At 36.6% G+C, this 24,637-nt stretch overlaps 1 protein-coding gene across 5 annotated transcripts in view; it reads left to right on the top strand.

Moving 5' to 3' along the window:
• The window catches only part of KIF3A (kinesin family member 3A), a 48,074-nt gene that overhangs the window by 11,361 nt on the left and 12,076 nt on the right, over positions 1-24,637 (top strand). For 4 of the 5 annotated variants that reach the window (XM_047856653.1, XM_047856643.1, XM_047856659.1 and 1 more), the window contains exons 3-9: positions 2,537-2,681; positions 2,821-2,905; positions 11,425-11,530; positions 16,802-16,941; positions 17,576-17,773; positions 18,080-18,254; positions 21,986-22,084. In XM_047856653.1, the coding sequence (XP_047712609.1) occupies positions 2,537-2,681; positions 2,821-2,905; positions 11,425-11,530; positions 16,802-16,941; positions 17,576-17,773; positions 18,080-18,254; positions 21,986-22,084 (948 nt within the window). Of the gene's footprint in view, positions 1-2,536; positions 2,682-2,820; positions 2,906-11,424; positions 11,531-16,801; positions 16,942-17,575; positions 17,774-18,079; positions 18,255-21,985; positions 22,085-23,802; positions 23,875-24,637 lie in introns of all 5 variants that reach the window. The other variant, XM_047856676.1, reaches the window with a different exon arrangement.

Raw genomic sequence — 24,637 nt, 5'->3', positions numbered from 1 at the left:
AATTAGAGATTAATAACCTTTTTAAATTAGTAATCTTCATGTATTTAATGCATTCATAGAAGTTGCATTAGGAATTAATTTTGAATTCAAAAAATTTCTGGCCCTTACATACTTTTTAAAAGTATGAGCTCTGGACCCAAATGGACTGTGTGCAGACCTTCTTTCTACCACTTACTATGACATTGAGCAAGTAATCCAACCTCTGTAAGCCTTCGATTCCTCAACTAAAGCGTGGAAATAGAAATAGTGCCCAGCTTTTAGGATTGGGGTGAAAATTCAGTAAGGATGCATGTAAAGTACATGCCTAGCTCATAGCAGATGATCTGTAAATGATAGCTGTTGTGTCAGTTATAAAGTGCAGTCTGTGAGTTCATAATATTTTTAGCTCTTTTGAATGCAATAATGCATTTTTTATGGCAGAGTTTGAAATATTCAGTGAGTTAGGGAAAAATTAAGACTTTTTTATTCCCATGTGTAAAAAATGGCTTCTGTTGTGATTAATTATTGTGCTTATTGTCACAGAAAGTCTAGAAATGATGACATAAGAGGTTAACTGCATAGAGTGATAGTTGAAAAGCCTTTGTCATTTGGGCTGTCACTTCCTGTGCTGTGTTCTTAAACTGAGCTGTCTCCTGTGGAAATCACATGCACTCGTAGGGCTTCACTGAGCAAATACATTTCATCCCTCCACCTGCCTGCTTGATGCATGCATTTATTTGGTTGTGTCACGGGCACTTAAAGCTCAATGTGCCCTGCACTGAATTCATGGTCTTTCTTTTCAAACTGTCATTTTTTCTAGTGGTGTTCACCATCTCAGTATACAGCAGTATACAGCATAACCATACATCCCTTTGTTCAAGCCAGAAATTTGAAAGTCGTCCTGGATTCCTCCCCTGGCTAGTTATTTCCCAGGTGCTGTTGATTCTGTTACATGTCTCTGAAATCCTTCCACCTTTCTCACTCCCTTCTGTTGTCAGCTCCAGCTCTTTGACTGGTTTCTTTACAAATCTCCCTTTGCTTTCTTCCAATTCTATGTACACAGTATAGCTGTAGCGATCCTGGTTCACTCCTAACTGCAGAATCATTTTTTGGCTTCGCTTTGCTTTTATGATACCTTCTTAAAACCTTAGTATGGTCTTCGTGGCCCTGTGTGATTAGGCTCCTGCTGGTGTCTTTAGCTCTGTCTACATCCATCTTCATTTTCCATCTCTGTTTCCTTCATTCTGATCTCATTTCATTTCCTCAAAACCTCTCTTTTTTCTCTCTTGCCTCTTGCTGTCCACTCTGTTACTCTTACTCATATTTCAGATTGCATCTTAAATTTTAGCTTTTCTGGAATGCCTTTCCTGATTCCCCCCTCCACCCCCGCATTTCCTCTTGCATCAGTTCTCCTGCCTACACTATGTCCCTTTACTGTCATCTAGAATTCTGTTTCTCAGTCCCAGGATTCATCCTCCTATAAATATTTTTTATTTATTTATTTTTTGGGACAGAGAGAGACAGAGCATGAACGGGGGAGGGGCAGAGAGAGAGGGAGTCACAGAATCGGAAACAGGCTCCAGGCTCTGAGCCATCAGCCCAGAGCCTGACGCGGGGCTCGAACTCACGGACCATGAGATCGTGACCTGGCTGAAGTCGGACGCTTAACCGACTGCGTCACCCAGGCGCCCCTATAAATATTTGACCAATACCTCCTTTCCAAGATTACACACACTGTAAGATTAAGGACTATGTTTGTCTTGTTTGTCACTGTGTCCCCTGCTGCCTAGCACAATACCATACTCAGGTGTGTGGTGAGTAGTTGTTGAATGAGTGAATTTAGGTGTTTAGAAAGTTTAAATTCTATCTGTAATTACCTGTAATGATTGTATTGTCACCTTTTTTGACTCCCCTATTCCTTACAGCTTTTACTTCAAAAATACATATTTTTGAAGTAATGAATTTATTTTAGGATAAAGAAGAAAAAAAATACCATTTACTTTTACTCTACCAGGCATCATGATGGTCGCTTGGGAGTAAATTGTTTCATTTGGTTCTTACTATTAATGTCGGGTACTTATTCTTATCCTTGTTTTACCACTGAGGAGACAGTCTCTGGGTAGATTCTTGTGTCAGGTCATATGGCTCACCACTGGCAGATAGGTCACACTGAGGTCTTTCCATTCTAGAACTTGTCTTCTTTTGCTCCTGCAATTGTACTACCTTCTCCAATGTAATGTTTACACTAAGTAATTAGCATACACATTATAATGAATTTCTTATGCTTAGCCATGGTGTAAGACTTTACATTTACGGTTTGGGATACTTTTTATTAATAATTAGGAATATATCATTGATTTTAGGGCTTTAACAGTGCTTGGCTTACCTGGCACAGAGTACATGTTGTAATTGTTGATAATAGAAGTGAAATTTGTACTTGAGTAAGTTTTAAATCCAAGGAAGAAATTGCATCACAGTGTCAAAGGAATTATTTTTAAGAGCTGTTATTCTGTAGCATTGGACTCTAAAAGTGATTGAATCTCTTCATCATTTTCAGGGACTATTTTTGCATATGGACAAACTGGAACAGGCAAAACTTTTACCATGGAAGGCGTTCGAGCTGTTCCTGAACTTAGAGGAATCATTCCAAATTCATTTGCTCACATATTTGGTCATATTGCAAAAGCAGAGGGAGATACAAGGTAAAAGAGAATTCTTTTATTTTCTACTATTGAGAAGTACAAACACAAGAAAGGCATATAGGCACATATCTTCTCAATACATATTAAAACTGTTCTTGTAAGTATTTCTCTGTTTTTTTAAATGATGTTTTATTTACAGATTTTTGGTTCGAGTGTCTTACTTGGAAATATATAATGAAGAAGTTCGTGACCTTTTGGGCAAGGATCAGACACAGAGGTTAGAGGTAAGGATAACTGGAATTGAAGTGCTTTCCAAAGCAGTAGAATGTTAACTAAATTAAAGTTCCTTTTGTACAAAAGGTACTTTTAATAGTTTATTTTTTTACCTGTTTATATGGTCCCAATTCAAAATTTTAAATATTGTGAAAATTTATGCATTGAAAAGTTGTTGCTACTCCATTTTCTCCCCACCCTAAGATAACCACTGTCAGTATTCCTTCAGTGTTCCTTTATGTAAATACAAACAAATAGAATTTTACTTCTGCTCTGTAAGTAGCTCTATATGTATATTGATCTGCACTTTTTTTTTGTAATTAAAATTCTTATTCAGGTAAGTGTAGAGTTATGTGCAGCTGTTAAGAAGGAATATGGAGATATTACCCTTTACATAGAAGCACTTTTTACACAGTTTTCCCCAGTAGTCATATTTTACAGAGCTTTAGTACTGTATCACAACCATGATATTGACATTGCTACAGTCTATAGATTTTACTTAAGTGCCCAGTTTTTCTTGTACTCATTTGTACTTTGTACTATTTTGTTACATGTTTATGTGATCTGTCCACTACCACGTCAAGGTACTAAGCATTTGTATCACAAAGATGCCTCATGTTGCCCTTTTATGACCACATCCACCTCTCTCCTGACTATGTTCCTCTGTCCCCTTCCCTAACCCATGACAGTCCCTAATCTTCTTTCCAATTCTAAAATTTTGTCGTTTCAAAAATGTCATATAAATAGAGCCTTACAACATATAACTTTAGTGATCGGCCTTTTTCACCTGGCATAACTCCTCTGAGGTTTATCCAACTTGTTGCATGTATTGATAGTTTATTACTTTTTATGGTGAGTAGTAATGTATGGTGTATATATGTAAAGTTTAACCATTCACCTGGTAAGTAGTAATGTATGGTGTATATATGTAAAGTTTAACGATTCACCTGTTGAAGGACATCTAGGCAGTTTATAGTTTCTGGCTGTTATGAATAAAGCATCTATGAACATTTGTACACAGATTTTTTTTAAGGTTATTTATTTTGAGAACAGAGAGTGTGTGTGTGAGCAGGGGAGGAGCAGAGAAAGGGAGAGAGAATCCTAAGCAGGCTCCACGCTTTCAGCCTGGAGCCTAATGTGGGGTTCAAATCCACATACTGTGAGATCATGACCTGAGCCTAAACCAAGAGATGGATGCTTAACTGACTGAGCCACCCAGGTGCCCCTTCACACAGATTTTTATGTGAATGTAAGGTTCCATTTTCTGGTATGGATGCCAAGAGTACTTTACAATTTATTCTAAGTCAGAAATTTTTAATGTGTCAAAAAAGAAGAAAAAGAAGGGGCACTTGGGTGGCTCAGTTGATTTGAATGTCCGACTCTTGATTTCAGCTCAGGTCATGATCTCACAGTTTGTGAGATCAAGCCCTCTGTCCGGCTATGTGCTGAGAACATGGAGACTGTTTGAGATTCTCTGTCTCCCTCTCTCTCTGCCACTCCCTCACTCGCCCTCCCTGTCTGTCTCTCTCTCTCTCAAAATAAATAATCTAAAAAAAAAAACCTAAAAAAAAAAGGTCAACACTAATGTGACTGAAAAAAAGGAAAAAGAAAAAAAAGAGGGGAGGGGGAAAAATGAAATTTTTTAAGTGTCAAAAATAATGGTATTAATTATAGATATAATAAAAAATAGTAGTTTTCAATGTTTCTTTTACCTAAAGGAAAAACTATAATTTCTGATTAAGAAATTCTAGTTTTTACACATTGGAATAATAGATTGTCATGAAAGACTGTTGTCATGATGAATTCCCGAAAAGGGAAATACAAAATTACATGCATAAATGTTAGAGAATCAAAAAATTTGTGAACAGGTACATAAGGTTGTTAACTGATAAGTTTAGCTGATTCCTATTCACTGTTTTTTATTGAAAATCCTATTTTTATCCCTCATTGCATTTTGTATTTTTCACTGAACCAATGGATTGTGACAATCTTTGCATATCAGTACAGAGAAGCCTCCTCATTCTTCTTTTTTTTCTTTTGTCCTTTTTAAAAGCTGCATACTGTTTTTGGGGGGCATCATGTATTCAGCCAGCCCTCTCTTGATGAACACTTGGGTTGTTGCTGATCTGTTATAAACAATTCTATAGTAAATAGTGTTGTACATATATTAATTCATACATCTTCAGGCGTATCTGAGGATAAATTCCTGAAGCTCGACTGCTGGCTCAGGTGGTAAATAATTGGTAAATATTGCCTAACATTTTAATATTTTAAGATATGAGACAGACATAAAAAAGATTAGCCTTTAAAATATTAATATTGGAATTTTGATTGGAATATCATTGTTAGTAAAATGATTAAAGAATAAGGTGTATATGGTAGTTGAATATGGAACAACAATAGGTACTGTTGTAGAATTGCGTAGAATACATGTAGAGTAACAGTGGCTACTATTAAGTTCTTACAGTGTGGTAGTAGGCATTAAATGCAATAAACTGTGGTAGTAGTACACACTTTATTTCATTTAATCTTCCTAGCAGTTCAGTTTTGTTGATGTGAAAACCGAAACCTAGAGAGGTTTCCTGACTCAATCACAGTCACGTAGGTGAATGGTGGTGTAATCCAGAATTCCACATCTTCTTTATCCATTCATCTGCTGATGAATGCTCAACTGTAATATAAATGAGAATAAAAGTACTGAAAATATAAAATGGTAGTATTTCATTATATAAATGCTTAGATATGACCGTACTCAGTGACATAATGAAATAGTCAGGCATATGTAAACATCATGAACGCAACAGCTACAAATGCAGACTGTTATAAGTATGTTGTATCCGTGATCTGAACACCTTGACTGGGGGGGCCTGGGTGGCTCATTCAGTTGAGTGTCCAACTCTTAATCTCAGCTCACATCTTGATTTCAGTGTTGTGAGTTCAGGCCCTTTGTCAGGCCCTGCGTTGGGCTCCCACTGGGTAAGAACCTTCTTTAAAAAAAAAAAAAAAAAAACCCCAAAAACAGGTCCTGATTGTGTAGTTCATGGGTTTGAGCCCCGCATTGGGCTCTGCGCTGACAGTGTGAAGGCTGCTTGGGATTCTCTTTTTCTGTCTCTCTCCCTTTCCCTCTCTCTCTCTCTCTCAAATAAATAAACTTAAAAAAAATTTTTTAACTCCCCCTCCAAAAAACAAAAACAAAGAAGCACCTTGCTTGGTGTTCCTGTCAATGGCATGGTCTTTTAAAATAGTAACTACCTATTGGTATTCTGAACAAAATAAAGTAGTAGTTCTTTCCTCAGTTTTGTACATTGCTCTATTATTACCATGGAAAAGCACTTTGTCTTTATATATAAAATAGAGTTTGGGTCTAGACTCAGGTAATCATAAATAATTTTTTTCATTCATGTGAATATATACTAGGACATCAAAATTGTATGGGACAATTCTTCAGTGATAGACCATCCCATTCATTTCAGGATATTTAGTATCCATGGCTCCTGCCTATGAATACCAATCATGTTCTCAAATGAACCAGAAACTCAATCTACAAATTTCTAAAATATTGTAGGCTGGGGAGTAACTGCTCCTTTGAGATCTATTGTTTGAGTGTTATAAACTGTATTTGTTATAGAAGCTAAATTTCTTTGTTTTTATGACAAATTATTTGATATCATTACCCAATAAAAACTTTCATAAATTTAGAGTCATATTTCAGTTCTTCATCTTCATATCTAATCAGTTTATCTACTGCACTTACTAAATGAATTTTAAATTAATGTCACATTGTGATTGGAAATGACCTTAGATTTTGCAGACTAAAGCAAGTTAGAAGTGTGTTTCTGCTCTATAATGACATGACTGCAGAAAATGAGAGTAAATGCTTAAAAGTTTTGACATTGCCATGACATCAGCTGCATGATTTTTGTATTTCTCAGAAATATCAGTTTGCTGGAATAGAAATATACACAGTGTTCTTTACCATAGATTTCCTGAGAAGGAAAATTTATCATCTGTAAATGATATAGACCAGTAATTTTCAAACATTTAAAAGACTTAAAACAATTAAATACATTCATTGTACCAGGCCTCGTATGGAAGCACAGTGTGCAAAACACATGAAAGTGAAGCTCTCTTTAGAATTTGTCTGGGCTTGAGAACCCCTAAACTCCTACAGTGGCCCCCTCAGGGCCACCATGGACTCTCTAGGGCTCTCAGAGCAGCTTGACACCCCTGGTTTATAGAGACCACCATTACTCCTTTACTACTAAATAAAATAAGGGCATATTTATACCTCATGACAAGGTAAAGAGTAATTTTTCCTAATGTATAAATATATCTGATAAATTTTTACAAAAAATACCAAAAAACTCCCAAACCGCCAAGTAGATCTCGAATCAACACCTAGAATTTGGAGTGTCTGCCCTTGTGATTTTTGTCTCTGGGGTTGTTTTTTAATTTTTTTTTAAACTTTATTTAATTAGGGAGAGAGCCTGAGGAGGAGGGGCAGAGAAGAGAGAGGATCCCAAGCAGGCTCAGTGCTGTCATTGCAGAGCCCGATGTGGGGCTCCATCTCACACACCGTGAGATCATGACCTTAGCTGATATCAACAGTTGGACGTTTAACCAACTGAGCCGCCCAGGTGCCCATGGGGTTGTTTTTTTTTTAAATTTTGTTTGTCATCTTTGTCTTTGGGATCTTACTGCCTGTGGAATGGTTCTCCCTACTGGCAGCCACAGACCTCAGCCTCCCATTTCACTTTACAGGTGTACTTCGTTTTATGATGCTTTGCTTTATTGCGCTTTCCAGATAATGTGGTTCTCCCTGTGTCGGGCAATCCATTGGCACAATTTTTCAAACAGCATTTGCCCATTTCATGTCTCTGTGTCACATTTTGGTAATTACTACAATATTCCAAAGTTTTTAATTAGTATCATATTTGTTATGATAATCTCTGATCAGTGATTTTTGATGTTACTATTAGAATTGTTTTGGTGTGTCACGAACTACGCCCACATAAAACAGCAAACTTAATAAATTCGTGTGCTCTGACTACTCTGCACACTGGCTGTTCCCCATCTCTCTTCCTCTCCTGGTGGCCTCTATTCTCTGACACACAGCAGTATTGAAATTAGGCTAATTAACTGTATAGCAGCCTTTTAAGTGTTGAGGTGAAAGGAAGAGTCACACCTCTTTAAATCAAAAGCTAGAAATGATTAAGCTTAGTGAGGAAAATCTGTCAAAAGCCAAGATAGGTGGAAAGTCAGGCTTCCTGCACCAAACAGCAAATTTTGTCTGTAAAAGAAAAGTTCCTGAAGGAAATTAAAAGTGCTAGACTGGTGAACACACAAATGATAAGAAAGCAAACAGCCTAATTGCTGATGTAGAGAAAGTGTTAGTGGTTTGGATACAAGATATTAGCCACAACATTCTCTTAAGCCAAAGCCTAATCCGGGGAAAAGCCCTAAGTTTCTTTAATTCTGTGAAGGCTGAGAGAGGTGAGGAGGCTGTAGAAGAAAAGTCTGAAGGTAGCAGAAGTTGGTTTGTGAGGTTTAAGGAAGGAAGCCGTTTCCATAACATGACAGTGCAAGCTGAAGTAGCAGGTGCTAATGTAGAAGCTGTAGCAAGTTATCCAGGAGATCTAGGTAAGATAATTCATGAAGGTGGCTATGGTAAACAACAGATTTTCAGTGTAGATGACAACTTTCTATTGGAAGAAGATGCCATCTAGGACTTTCATAGATAGGTGAAGTCGGTGCCTGGCATCAAAGCTTCAAAGGACACCCTGACTCTCCTGTTAGGGGCTAATGCAACTGATGACTCTTAAGTTGAAGCCAGTGCTCATTTAACACTCTGAAAACTCCTAGGGCCCTTAAGAATTATGCTAAATATACTCTATCTTTCCTCTATAAATGGAACAACAAGGCCTGGATGACAGCACATCTGTCAACAACATGGTTTACTGAATATATCTTTTTTAAATGTTCATTTATTTTGAGAGAGGGAGAGCATGCGTGGGAGTGGGGCAGATGGGGGCAGGGAGAGAGAGAAAAAGAGAGAGAGAGAGAGAGAGAGAGAGAGAGAGAATCCCAAGTAGGCTCCGTGCTGTCTGTGCAAAGCCTGACACAGGGCTTGATCTCACAAACTTTAAGATCATGACCTGAGCCAAAATCTAGAGTCGGACGCTCAAGTGACTGAGCTACCCAGTTGCCCCAGTTTACTGAATATTTTAAGTCCACTGTTGAGACATGCTGAGAAACAAAGATCTCTTTCAAAATATTACTGCTTGTTGACAATGCTCCTGATCACCTAAGGGTCCTGATGAAGTTGTACAATGAAATGAATGTTGTTTTCATGTCTGCTAACACGACATCCATTCTGCAGCCTGTCCATCAACTCTTGTTATTGAAGAAATACATTTCCTAAGGCTGTAGCTGCCTAGAGAGTTATTTCTCTGATGGATCTGGGCAAAGTAAATTGAAAATCTTCCAGAAAGGATTCACCTTTCTAGGTGCCATTAAGAACATCCATGATTCATGGGAAGAGATCAAAATATCAGGATTGACAGGTGTTTGGAAGGGGTTGATTCCAACCCTCATGGATGACTGTGAGGGTTTCCAGACTTCAATGGAGGAAGTCAGTGCAGATGTGGTGGAAACACCAGGAGAACTAGGATTAGAAATGGAGCCTGAAGCTGTGACTGGCTTGCTGCAGTCTCATGATAAACCTTTAATGGATAAGGAGTTGCTTCCTTTTTTTAAAAATGTTTATTTGTTTTTGAAAGAGAGAGAGGGACAGAGTGCTAGTGGGGGAGGGGCAGAGAGAGAGGGAGACACAGAATCCAAAGCTGGCTCCAGGCTCTGAGCTGTCAGCACAGAACCTGATGCGGGGCTCAAACCCATGAACTGTGAGATCATGACCTGAGCGGAAGTCAGACACTTAACCCACTGAGCTACCCAGGCGCCCCGATAAGGAGTTGATTCTAATGGATTGAACAAAGAAAGTGGTTTCTTGAGATGGAATCTACTCCTGGTGAAGATGCTGTGAAGATTGTTAAAATGACAAAGGATTTAGAATATTTCATAAACTTGTAGATAAAGCAGTGGCAGGGTTTGAGAGGATTAACTCCAATTTTGAAAGAAGTTCTGTGGGTAGAATGCTATCAAACAGCATCATGTTCTATGGAGAAATCATTCTTGAAAGGAAGAATCCATCACTACAGCAAGACTTTGTTGTCTTATTTTAGGTACTTGCCACAACCACCCTAGCCTTCAGCTACTACCACTCTGATCAGTCAGGCAAGACCCTCTACCAGCAAAAAGATGATGACTGGCTGAAAGGTTAGATGATGGTTAGCATTTTAAGCAATAAGATATTAAAAAAATTTTTTTTGTTTATCCATTTTGAGAGAGAGAGAGAGAGAGAGAGAGAGAGAGAGAGAGAATGAGAATTCCAAGCAGGCTCTGCACTGCAGAGCCTGATGCAGGGCTGGAATCCAGGAACCTCAAGATCATGACCTCACCTGAGAGTTGGACTAACTAATGTCCAACCAACTGAGCCACCCAGGCGCCCCATACAATATTTCTTATTTAAGATTTGTATACACTGTTTTTTAGACATAAAGTTATTGCACACTTAATAGATTACAGTATAGTATAAATATAATTTTATATATACTGAGAAACCAAAAAATTCATTTAACTTGATTTATTTCAGTATTTCAGCTTCATTGTCATTTGCAGCCCAACCCGCAATAGCTCTGAGGTATGCCTATATTTTGTTGACTCGTGGAGGTCACTAATAGGGCCTTACAAAGTGAGTGTCAGCTTTCTAACACTGTATTTTAGGTAAACCTATCCTAAATATGTCCTTGAAATTTGATGAAAGTTCTCGTAAGGTTACTCGTAGAAAGGTAATGTTTTTACATAGATGTTGTAGATCTGATTATTTTACTCCGTTGTTTGAAATCCTCCAGTGGCTTCAAGTTGCTGTTAACATAAAGACCAATAATTGTGCTTCGTCTTATCTCTGCCTACCTCTGTAGCCAGGTATCCCGCCTGTTTGTCCCAGGCTTCCTACTCTTTCCAGCTGATCTGGCTTTTTATTTATTTATTTTTAACTTTTTTGAGTGCTTAGTTTTTTTCCCATTTCAGGATCCCATAACATACTCTTTTCTTGCTACCCCAGCCTGAATTGGCTACCTCTTATTTTATCAAGTTTTAGCTTAAACATCATCTTGGGGAAACTATATGTCTTAGTCTTGCTATAATGCATTCTCATACTATCCTGTACTTTTTTGCTTCATGATATACCAATTGAAATTAAATAGTGTGTATTATTTTTCATTTGTATGTTCTTGCCATGGATTGTCACCTGCACAAATGTAGAGACTATGACTACCTTGTCCATCACTGTATCATCACTGTTTAGCAGAGTGTCCAATACACAATAGATGTTTGATAATTAACTGTGGAAGAATTACGGATATGTGTATAAAATCTTATGGTAATTTTCTTCTTTCTCTTTTTTTTTTAGGTTAAAGAAAGACCTGATGTGGGAGTTTATATCAAAGATTTATCAGCTTATGTGGTAAATAATGCTGACGATATGGATAGAATTATGACTCTAGGCCACAAAAATCGTAAGTGGTAGTGCATAATTGTGGTTGAACATTTATGTGTTGAGTAGGCTTTTATTTATGAAAATGATTTTTAAAAATCCTCACAGTTGGGGCGCCTGGGTGGCTCAGTCGGTTAAGCGTCCGACTTCGGCTCAGGTCATGATCTCGCGGTCCGTGAGTTCGAGCCCTGCGTCGGGCTCTGTGCTGACAGCTCAGAGCCTGGAGCCTGTTTCAGATTCTGTGTCTCCCTCTCTCTCTGAGCCTTTCCCGTTCATGCTGTCTCTCCCTGTCTCAAAAATAAATAAATGTTAAAAAGAAAAATTTTAAAAATAATAAAATAATAAAAATCCTCACGGTGGATTATGAAGGTACTAAATTCCTATTTTATGATTGAGGAAACTGAATCTTAGTTTAAGTAACTTGTCCAAAAGGTTGTATACTACTTAGTAAGTGGCATAGTCTTTGAGTGTAGACTGTTAGTCATCATTAACCAAGCTCTTTACTGCTTCCCTTTTGTTGGGGAGAAAAGCAAACCAAAATTAAATGAAATTCTTTTTAAGAATTATTCGAAGTTTTGTGTAAAGAGTAAGAAACTTCAGCACTGTTTAAACGCAAGCTGCCTCGGGCCTAGTACTAGTGGTGCTGCCAGCAGCAATGAGAGATCAGAGGTAAAAAATTAAGAACGTAGGAAATAAACGTCTTTTTAAGAGTTTTTTTTTTTGACTAGACTGTAAATCTAGGAAGCTCAAAGAAATTAAAGAAAAATTTAAAAATCAATTGTATTCTTTTTTTTTTTCAACGTTTATTTATTTTTGGGACAGAGAGAGACAGAGCATGAACGGGGGAAGGGCAGAGAGAGAGGGAGACACAGAATCGGAAACAGGCTCCAGGCTCTGAGCCATCAGCCCAGAGCCTGACGCGGGGCTCGAACTCACGGACCGCGAGATCGTGACCTGGCTGAAGTCGGACGCTTAACCGACTCTGCCACCCAGGCGCCCCAAAAATCAATTGTATTCTTAAAAAACCAAGTAATAGACCACATGATAACAGGAAAATGAGCAAAAGATATATATGAATATGTTACAGAAGAACTATACACAGCAACCAGCGTATGAAGGTATGTTCAACAGGACAATTAATCAGGAAAACGTGTATTAGAACAACAGTGGGAGATATTTCACCCATTGTTTTTGACGAAGGGATATCCAGGTTCATGAAGCTCTGACGAAACGGGCACTGGTGATGGGAGTGTAATGCGCTACAGCCTTTCTGAAGTGTAGTGTAATGGTATCTGTTGACATTTTTTAGAGATCATGCCTTTTACACTTGCTCTTAGCCAAAAGGCCGAGAAGCGATAGAGAGTGCATGCCTTTTGACCCAGTGTTTCTAATTCTAACACGTATCTATCTACCTACCTACCTATATTGATATATATGTAGAAAAATATTTTCTTAATATTTAAGTAATCTCTACACCCAGTGTGAGGCTCAAACTGACAAACCTGGGATCGAGTTGTATGCTCTTCCAAATGAGCCAGCCAGGCACCTCTAGAAAAATATTTTTAGACATAAACAAACAAAATGCCTTATTGCAACATTATTTGTAATAGTAAAAGTTTGATGTAGTCTAAATAGCTATCAGTCAAACATTGTCTATACAGATTATGGTACAGAAATACCATGGAACATAATGAAGTTATAAAAAAAAGAAAGAGTAAATCTACATATAGAGACCTGAAAGATTTTCAGGGTATATCATTAAATGAAAAGAAAGCCAATCACAAAATAGTATGTACTGCATCATCTCATTTATGTATGTAAAAAAGCCAAATTATTAAACAACTCTGTATTTGGGCTGTGTGTGTGTGTGTGTGTGTGTGTGTGTATAGACTTGTGTGTATGTTAAATACAAAACAAAAGAACATTTAATAGTGGTTACCTTTATTTTTTTTTTAATTTTTTTTCAACGTTTTTATTTATTTTTGGGACAGAGAGAGACAGAGCATGAACGGGGGAGGGGCAGAGAGAGAGGGAGACACAGAATCGGAAACAGGCTCCAGGCTCTGAGCCATCAGCCCAGAGCCTGACATGGGGCTCAAACTCACGGACCGCGAGATCGTGACCTGGCTGAAGTCGGACGCCCAACCGACTGCGCCACCGAGGCACCCCAATAGTGGTTACCTTTAGGGAAGGGGAAGTAAGTTTGGGCAAAAGGGATATATGGAGCCTTTACTTTATGTTTTCAGATGTCTGTATTTTCAAATTTTTTTATACCAGGAATACGATCATGTATTGCTTATTCTATAAAAAAATTTTTTTTGACTTAAGTGTCCATTCACAGTAGTGATCAAAACTTCCATTAAGAACTGAGAATTGGGGCACCTGGGTGGCTCAGTTGGTTAAACATCTGACTCTTCATTTTGGCTCTGGTCATGATCTTGCATTTTGTGAGTTCAGGCCCCACGTTGGGCTCTGTACTGATGATGCAGAGCCTACTTGGGATTCTCTGTCTCCCTCTCTTTCTGCCCCTCCCCTGCTCACACATTCTCCCTCTCTCTCTCTCTCAAAAATAAACTTTTAAAAAACAGAAACAGAAACAAAACAAAAAAAAGAAAAAAAAGAATTAATTTAATTTGGTATGTGAGATTGATTCAAGGAAAACTATAATTCTAATGAGAGAAATAAGAGAAATAAGAAGAAATAAAAAAAGAGAAATGAAGCCAAAGACATTTTAAGACGTAAGATAGAAAAGAGAAAAATACTCTTAATTAATAGATTGAATCCAAGAATTAGACATTTAGTACAAATACCAAATAGAAAAGTTCTAACATAAAAATAGTAATTTTATCATATGGAAATAGAGTAAAGTAACTATCCAGAGGACAGTAGCAGAGCAAGGAAATGTGACAGTAAAAGCTGTTATTCTAAACAGATGAAAAATTGATACAAATATAAAATTAGTTCCCATTTTGTGCAGGGGGTCATAGTATAGAACTAGTTGATTTTACACTTAAGAAAATAAGTCTTTAGGGGTACCTGGGTGGCTCTGTCAGTTAAGCGTTTGATTTCAGCTCAGGTCATGATCTCATGGTTTGTGGGTTTGAGCCCCACGTCTGGCTCTTTGCTGACAGCTTAAAGCCTGGAGCCTGCTTTGGATTCTGTTCTCTCTCTCTGTGTCCCTCCCCCACTCATGCTTTGTCTCTCTCTGTCTCTCAAAAATAAATGTTAAAAAACATTAAAAAAAAAGTCTTTCATTTCATGAATATGTGACGTGCTTGGCAACTAAAATGCAAATTTAAGATAGTCAATTATATTTGCATTGCGGGCACTATTGTGAATTTGCTAATATTTCTTTAGACCAGTGTCTTTCAGCCGTTAAACAATAATCATTTTGGGGCGCCTGGGTGGCTCAGTTGGTTAAACGTCCGACTTCGGATCAGGTCATGATCTCACGGTTCGTGGGTTTGAGCCCCACGTTGGGCTCTCTGGAGACACGCTCAATGTCTGGTGCCTGCTTCCGATTCTGTGTTTCCTCTTTCTCTGCTGTCCCTTGCTCATGCTCTCTCTCAAAAATAAAATAAAACATTAAAAAAAATTTTTTTTTAATTATCATTTTCTTTGAAAATTTTTATTTTTGAATAGATCATCCATACACATGTTCTAAAATTCAAAAGGCACAAAAGTAAACATTGAAAAACAAGTCTTTCTTTTACCCTTGGGTGTCATTCACCTAGTTCCCGCCCCAGTGGCAACCTCCATTAATTTCCCACGTACCCTTCCTGATACAGTCCATGAATGCCCAAGTGCAGTTTTACAGAGAGTGCTTGTCCTTTTTTCAGGAACCAAATAATACTAGTATTTATTCACTTAAGGGTGTTGTTATAGAAATCATTTCACATCAACACATGGTAGACCTTTTAAAAATAGCTATATAGTATTTCGCTGGATTTAGCTACATAACGTATTTACCCAATATTTTATTCATGGACTTTTGTGTTGTTTTCACTCTCACTGTTATTAGTAATATTGTAGTAAATATTCTTACATATGTGAGTTTATACACATGCAGTCGTATTTATAGCATAAGTTCTCCTTACCATCTTGAAAAACATAAATATTTAATTTTTTTCTTTTTTTTTTTAAAGTTTGTTAATTTATTTTGAGAGAGACAAAGACAGCATGAGTTGGTGGGGGGGGGAGGGTGGTGCACAGAGAGAGAGGGAGAGAAGGAGAGTATTCCAAGCAGGCTCCATACTGCCAGCTGAGAGCCCACAAGGGGCTTGAAGTCACGAAATTGTGAGATCATGACCTGAGCTGAAACCAAGAGTTGCACGCTTAACCGACTGAACCAACCAGGCGCCCTAATTTTTTTCTTATTCCAAAATAAAAATTTTGACACAAATTAAAGCTGTGGAATTTTGTTTTATTTCCATATGTGATATTTTAGTAGGTTGGAGTATTGAGTCAACTTGACTGCTGCAAGCAGTTTGCTCCTTAGGGATTATAACATTCAGTATAGCTTGTCTGTTGCATTGCTTTGTTTTCATAACTGGAAATAAAAATCACAGTCATAAATCCCATGCTGTACTTATGTTGGAAAAATAATAGGTACTAAAATATTTAATACCAGTTTTTTACATTACACGTTTTCTCCCACCCCAGATTGAAAATCACATAGTTGTAAAACTCTTCCAACTCTTTGATCCACTAGTGCCAGTTTGAAAAATACATCCCATAGACATAGTCCTTAAGAGAAAGGAGAGGTATCTGCTCAAAGATGCTCGTATTGTTGTTCCTTATGAGGACCTAAAATGGGAAACAATCCAAGTATCAGGGAATAGCAAAATCAGTTTTAGTAAGATTTGCAAGTTGTTTTTGCATGGAAATATAGGAGATAATGTTAGGTGGAAAAAACAGAAGATAAAATAATACTCTGTGGAAACATGTATGTGTAGTACTACTTACCAGATGTTATAAAGTGGTGTCGGATCAGATTTTTAAAGATTAAAAAAAATTTTTAATTGTGGTATTATTTTTTTTAATGTTTTATTTATTTTGAGAGAGAGAGAGAGAACAGGGGATGGGCAGGGAGAGGGAGAGGGAGAGAGAGAGAGAGAGAGAGAGAGAGAGAGAGAGAGAATCCCAAACAGGCTCCATGAGATCATGACCCGCGCTGAATTCCAGAGCCAGACGTTTAACTGACTGAGCCACCCCGGGGCCCCTGGATATTTGATTATTTTTAAAGATGCTCCCTGGTGTTACACTTTCTAAGAACTTCCTTCCTTTCTTCAAGGTTCTGTTGGCGCAACTAATATGAATGAACACAGTTCCCGTTCCCATGCCATCTTTACAATTACTATAGAATGCAGTGAAAAAGGCGTTGATGGTAACATGCATGTCAGAATGGGGAAGCTCCATCTTGTAGACCTTGCGGTAAGTAACAGGATACTACTGAAGGAATAACCTTTGTTGTTTTTTACCTTTTATTAACGGATAAAAATTCGAGTGAAAATGTGTAATTTACATACAGTTTTTAAGTTGTTTACTTATGTACGTGTTTAACTTATCATAGAATATTTCTTTTTTTTTTTTTTTAATTTTTTTTTCAACGTTTATTTATTTTTGGGACAGAGAGAGACAGAGCATGAACGGGGGAAGGGCAGAGAGAGAGGGAGACACAGAATCGGAAACAGGCTCCAGGCTCTGAGCCATCAGGCCAGAGCCCGACGCGGGGCTCGAACTCCCGGACCGCGAGATCGTGACCTGGCTGAAGTCGGACGCTTAACTGACTGCGCCACCCAGGCGCCCCTCATAGAATATTTCTAATGTATACAAAAGTAGTTAGAATAGTAGAATGATCTCCCATATACCTGTGACCCAGCTTCAGCTTACCAGTTCATGGCCAGTCCTGATTCATTTTTGCCTTTAGCCACTTTTTCCCTTCCTGTATTATTTTGAAGCAAATTCCAGATATCCTGTCAGATTTTTCAGCATCAAAGTCTGTTTTAAACTGTCAGAGGCATATTCTCTATTTTTTATTTGAGCTTTATTTCTATGTCTGTTGTAGGGTTCAGAAAGACAAGCAAAAACTGGAGCTACTGGACAGCGCCTGAAGGAAGCCACAAAAATCAATCTTTCCCTTTCCACCCTTGGTAATGTAATTTCTGCCTTGGTTGATGGAAAAAGCACTCATGTTCCTTATCGCAACTCTAAATTGACTCGTCTTCTTCAAGATTCCTTAGGAGGAAATTCAAAAACCATGATGGTAAGACTTAATTGTGGAATAGTTAGCATCAGGCAAATTTCAGATTCCTGTTTATGTATTGCCATGACTTTTTAAAAACCATTGATATTTCACTTTTTTTGATTTTGTGATGATTCTTTTGGAAGAACATCATGTGTGCTAACCCATATAATGGTGTTTAGAAATCTGTGTGGTGGTTGCTTTCTTGTTCCAGAAGGCCAGAGAGGAACTATCTATGCTTAAGAAATTCTTTTTGATATATTTGTAGTGGTAGTATTAATTTTGACTGCATCAAGGGTAAAATGTTTTGTATTCCTGATTCAACAGTGTGCAAATATTGGGCCAGCAGATTACAATTATGATGAAACTATTAGTACATTACGGTATGCTAACCGTGCTAAGAATATTAAAAATAAAGCTAGAATCAATGAAGATCCAAAGGATGCTTTGCTTCGTCAGTTTCAGAAAGAAATAGAAGAACTGAAAAAAAAGCTTGAAGAAGGTAACTTTTTCTCAAAATACTAATGTTAATATTGGCTAAAAATATATTGTTTAACCACTAAGTATTCTAATAAAAATCACTTATTTAAATTCTTTGAGCATCTCACTTTGATATTTTAAGGAATATTTCTACAAGGTAACTTGATACATACTTTAGCATTTTCATATTAAGTTTAATTATGTAATATTTGTGTATGTAATTTTTAAAAATTGATTTAATTTAAACCTCCATCTCAATCCCTATGACCTTTTGTAGATTTCATTTGCCCACTTATTCAATAATGAATTTTTTTGTCTCCATATAAGAGTGAGTTTTACCATATATGTATTTAGGTGAAAATGACCTAGAGTATCAGTCACTGTTGTTCAAAATAAAGAAAGCTATAAGAGAGTCATGGGTAAACCACATTTACTCTAAGTCAAAATTCATTGTGTGGCTTTGAAAATAATGCTTTCGTTCTTAAATTTGAACATGAGATTGAATTTGAGGAATCCTTTTCTAATAAGGTGTTAGAAGGTTAGAAAGTTTGAAGACCTTGTTCATGAGGGTGAGAAATTTACCAGCTGTCATTAAGTGCTCAATGACTCTCTCCACTTCATGCTAAGAACTGATTGGCATAAGGGGTGCTTTGCATAGCAGATAAACAGAGGGCTTAAAATAGCTTTTTTACAGTTTATGGGGAAACTGGATACGTCAGATGTGAATTCCAACATCACAAATGTTTGGAGATAGTACTGATTGAATAAATTTGAGTAAGATTATTGAGGAAAAGCAGTATAATTGAGTTGCCTCTTAGGTAATGAAATTTGGTATTTTAAATATGACCACTAGGTGGTATTTATAGTCAGTATGTTTTAAAGGTTTAAATTTCTTAGATTTGTTAATGTTCATTTCATCCTTTATTTTGCTGCCTTTATTTTTTTACATTTTTTAATTGTGGCAAAATGCACATCACGTAAAATTTACCATTTTAACTACTTTTATTCGTTTATTCATTAAGTATGTTAACCTTGTTCTGCAACCATTACCACTGTCCGTCCCTAAAACTTTTTAATCATCCCCAAATGAAACTCTGTACCCATTAAACATTTACTCTCCATCCCCCTCTCTGCCTCAACCCATGGTAATCCCTATTCTATCTCTGAATTTGACTATTCTAGATAACTCATATAAGTAGAATCATATAATATGTGTACTTTTATGTCTGGCTTATTTTACTTAGCATAAAGTCCTCACAGTTCATCGATGTCATAGCATGTGTCAGAATTTCCTTCCTTTTAAAGGCTGAATGATACTCATTCTTTGTATACACCGCATTTTGTTTATCCGTGCGTCTGTTGATGGGCACTTGGGTTGCTTCTGCCTTTTGACCACTGTGAATAATCGTGCTATGAATGTGGGGATACAGATACGTGTTTGAGTTCTTGCCTTTACTTGTTTTGGGTATATACCCAGAAGTGGAATTTTTGGATCATGTGGTAATGCTGACTTTATATTTAAAACATTTCATTTCATTTCATTTCATTTCATTTCATTTCATTTCATTTCATTTCATTTCATTGATGCTTATGACATTTGTTTTTATAATCCAGGTAAGAGTGTTATGGTTAATACAGTTGGTCACAAACAATAAAAAGGTAGGGGAAACCATTAAAAGAATGATTTTTTAAACACTTTTTATAGACTTATCGAAAATTTGGAAGTATAGTGAGTTTCTATATAGCTATTATACAGCTTCCCTTAATGTTAACATCTTTTATGTTTGTTGGAACCAGGAAACTTACAATGATACAGACTTATTAACTAATCTGTAGATCTTATTCAGATGTTGAGTTTTTTCTCAAAAAATGCCCTTTATCTTCACTTTAAAATGTAGTCTAGGCTCACACATTGCAGTTAGTTGTCAGGACCTTTTAGTCTCCTCCTGTCTCCAGTTCCTCATCTTCCATTGTCTTTCATGGTCTTTACACTGTGAAGGTCATATATTTGTAGAATGTTCTTCAGTTTGGGTTGTCTGTAGTTCTCTCATAATTATTCTGCAAGGATTCTTCACTATAAATTCTATCATTTAATTTTTTTCTTTGGTCTTAAGGTATGTCTCATGAGAAGATACTCTGAAAAATTATGAAAAGATCCTGTTTCTCATCATTCTTTTCTGCCCTAATTTTAGCACCCAACAGGGGTTCTTGCCTGTAGCAATAAATCTGTGGCATTTGCTCATTGGTGACTTTCTCTTCTCACCATTCCTTCTAATATTTAATGTCTGGCATTCTCTTGTGAGGGGGAATAGTCCCTTATCTCCCACTGGTTTATTTATTCAGTTATTTATTTATGTCAATGCACTGTGTTGTGCAGTATAATGCAACAATATCGTTATTTGTTTTATTGCTCAAATTACTTGGACTTTAGCCATAGGCACCCCTTCAGGGTAGTTGGTTGCTACATCCTTTGAGCATGCTCCCATCATTTTTTGGCTTGTGGTTTTGAGCACTTACTTATTTCTGGCACCACATGTGTTTTAGGCTCATTTTATATTTTCCCTGCTCTGGTCTTAAAACCATCTGTTTCTCCCTGGTCCCTCTCAGTGGAGAATGGTATTTAGAAATCGAGATTTGGACATTATGTGCACTCACTGCTACAAGGGTGTCATTGTCACTAGGCCTAAAGAAAATGTTTTTAATGATTTTTTTCTCCCAATATGCCGATCTTTTCCCATCTATTATTTACTGTTGTTCAGATATTATCATTTGTGATGAGTGTATATTTTTCCCCCCAAGTTACCTTTGGTTTTTTTAGACATTTCTTACATTGACGGTATTATTTTTAAATAACTATTTTGGAGGTAATATAGTACTGCTTTGAAGTAATATTAGTTTAATTACTCCCTTTTATTTTATTTTTTGTTTTTCATTGTAAGTCATACTTGGGGTGCCTGGCTGGCTCATTTGGAAGAGTGACTCTCGATCGCAGGGTTGTGAGTTAAGAGGCCCACGTTGAGTGTAGAGATTACTTAAAAAATCCAGTCTTTGGGCGCCTGGGTGGCTCAGTCAGTTAAGTGTCTGACTTCGGCTCAGGTCATGATCTCACAGTTAGTGAGTTCGAGCCCCCAATCAGGCTCCGTGCTCACAGCCTGGAGCCTGCTTCGGATTCTGTGTCTCCCTCTCTCTCTACTCCCCCCCTGCTTGCACTCTGTCTCTCTCTGTCAAAAATAAATAAACATTAAAAAAAATTTTTTTTTAAATGCAGTCTTAAGGAAAAGTTATTATACTCTTTGTACAAATAACCCCTTCTTTTGAAACATTTCTTATGATATAGTTCTAAAAGTGGAATCACTATGTTAGATGACAGTTTTATGGTTCTTAAAAAAATATGCTGGTTGAATGAATTATTTAACATCTTAAACAGAAAACCCATGAGAAAATGGTCTCCCAAAGTGATCTCTTTTTCAAAAAACCGAAATAGCAACTTTAACATGAAATTTTTATGTGTATTTAGAACTGTTTGTAAACTAATCATTTGAAATTTTAAGTAGATCAGTTTAACTTCTCTTTAGGAACTTTAAAGCCTCTACGTACATCATATCTATTCCTGAGGTTAGCATATCTGATATACTGTTTAGGAATATTAAAATATGGTTTGTTTCAGGCAAAAAAAACTTAATGAAGAAAATTAATAGAGGTCATGACCTACCTGGTATAGAATATAAATCGTTTTGTAAAATTTCTGTTCAGGGGAAGAAATATCAGGCTCTGATATCAGTGGGTCAGAGGAAGAGGATGATGAAGAGGGTGAGGTTGGAGAAGATGGAGAGAAGAGGAAAAAAAGAAGGGGTAAGTTCTTTTTAATATTCTAGAAATTAACTGGGATTGCTACCTACATATGATTTCACATTCCTAATGCAGTTGAGTGCATGCCTTTTCTTTTGCCATTTTTAGTTATGGTAGCAGTTCAAACAAGAAATATGCCATATACATGGTTAACTTTGCCTTATTTTTTTCTCTAGTGCTGATCTTCTATTTACAGCTGAATCAGAATACCTTATCTTCTGTCTTTTTACAATTTAGAAATGTAAAAATCTGTGATAGTGTTATACCATGTTAAGATTTCATTCAGGGTTTTAATTTTATGTGGGAGCTTTGATCTTTGTTAGGAACCTAAATTTTTTGTTTTGTTTTGTTTTGTTTTGTTTTAGGAAGTCAGGATAATGTGGAGTTTTTCTCAAGCATGGGTAGGCTTTAGAAGTCACTGAATTTTTTAAATAACTTTGTATGAGGATTTTATGTTTCAATACTTTGTAAAATGCACTTTCATTCTTACTCTTTTATGGGGCATTTGTTGCCAAGGGTGAAGTAAGGTTGTGTTTATTGTGATAAAGATAAAAGTAACAGGTGAAAGAGACATTATAATGGCCCGCTTTTCAAGCCTTTGTGCTCTGAGTGTTTGTTTATTTCAGAACTCTCTTCCATTAATGTGGATCATTAATGTGTGGATCATTGTTTTCAAGCTGGTGCATATTTTGCTTGTCTTATTAAAATGATCTTGTTGAAGATAAACCCAGAAGTCCCCAATTTTAAAATGAAAGGTCCTATAACTTAAAAAGACAGGTAGAACATGATTTAGAGCAAGAGTTGGTCAATGATAAGTCTACTGGCCAAATCTGCCCTGCCACCTATTTTTGTAAATAAAATTTTATTTAAACAGCCATGCTCATTTGTTTACATATGGTGTATGGCTGCTTTCACATGATTCTGGATAGCCCAGAATAAATGCTAAGGCATTTATTATCTGTCCGTTAACAGAATATGTTTGCCCACCCCTGATTTACATAAATGGTTTTGTGTTCATACCTATTTTTTTCAGAGTTGTCATAGCTAAAGCAGATAATAGATCTGTTAAAAATAAAATTTTAAGTAGAAAAAAATGCCATTGCTTAATATGTTAAAATATTTAATAGTAAGATATTTTATTACCTTGTAAGATAGGCTTACAAATTTTAAATTTTTCAGTGAGCCTTTCACAGTTTTGCCATGAAACCTTAAACATACATAATTACCTCCAATTGCTTGATGTTTTTGGTGGAGAAGGAGTGAAATTGGAGACAAAGCAAGCTGTCTATAATGAAGGGTAATTTATCATTTCTATAGTTTTAATTGTGCATAACTTTAAATTTGGAGTTTTAAAACTCACTTCCTGTAACTTATCAACTAAATAGTTTAAAGAGACTTAAATGTCACCAACTGACTGACTTTTTTATTCATGTCATTCCAACCTCTGAATTGCTGCTGTTTTAAGTAGATATTGGGATTTGCCCATAGTACATGCTTAAAGGAATACAGTTTCTAATTGCCCTGTCTGACTTTGTAATTAGAGAATATTGGATAATATACCAGGACTAGTTTTAAGGGAAAATAAGTTTTGGTTCTTTAGTACAAAGCTTGATTGTTCTTTAAAATTCTGTTTCTGGAACTGAATTTTCCTCTGTGTATGTGTTCATTTTCTTGTTTCCTCTTTCTTTGGTTCCCGTTGGGTTCATTTCTTTGTCTTCCAGGCAGTAGCAGCAGCAGTAGTTCAGACTCCACATGTTCTGTCATAGAGAAACCTCTGGATAAGTCCTTGCCTAGTGAGTGGTAGCTCTTAAATTACGTCACAGAGCTTTGGCTTTTCCATAACCCGTGGGCTTCATTTGAGAAATGCTGCACTGCTCCCTGTCATTATTTAAAGAATACGTGTTGGACTTCTCAGTAGAACAAAGCATGTGATGATTTCTCCCCTTCTTCATTGCTTCCAATTACCCATAATTGTTAAAACATGTGCTTAAGCTTATGTTTGAGACAATGGAAGAGAGATTCATGCTTTTGCAATTGAGATAATGTAAAGAGAGCTAGTAAGCTGTATAAAAGAATAATTAAGAGGTTCCTTTTTAGGTTTCATCATAAATTTCTAACCCTAGTCAGTATAAGGGACATGCAGTAACAAATCCTGAATTTCTAAAAGTACAAATTATATTTGGCAATGCACCAGTGCCCATTATAACATGTTTTATTTACGGTTATAAAGATCTTCTGCTTTGGTGTCCTATTCTTAGGGGTAGCTTAAGATGGAAAGCTCCCAAATAAACTGTAAAGTTTGAAGCAAGTAAAGATACATTGGGTAGTATTTCAAATGGCCACTTTTCTCTATTTCTAAACTACCTGATTGATTTTAAGAAATGTTCTAAGGTATGATTAGAGACTTCAGATCCACAAGAAATTGTTTCTGCAGGATCTGTCTAGACTTATTTCAGTCATAAAGGCTTTTTCTTAACCCTTAATTTCATTAAGTTGAAAAGTATTGTTAATTTTATTTATATTTTTAGAAGAAAGGGGAATTGATGTTTTCTTGTA

This window comes from Prionailurus viverrinus, chromosome A1 (genome assembly GCF_022837055.1).
Source record: "Prionailurus viverrinus isolate Anna chromosome A1, UM_Priviv_1.0, whole genome shotgun sequence".
In the NCBI taxonomy this organism is placed as follows: Eukaryota; Metazoa; Chordata; class Mammalia; order Carnivora; family Felidae; genus Prionailurus; species Prionailurus viverrinus.
The sequence above is the reverse complement of the archived record's forward strand: the minus strand, read 5'-3'. Positions and strand labels throughout refer to the sequence as shown.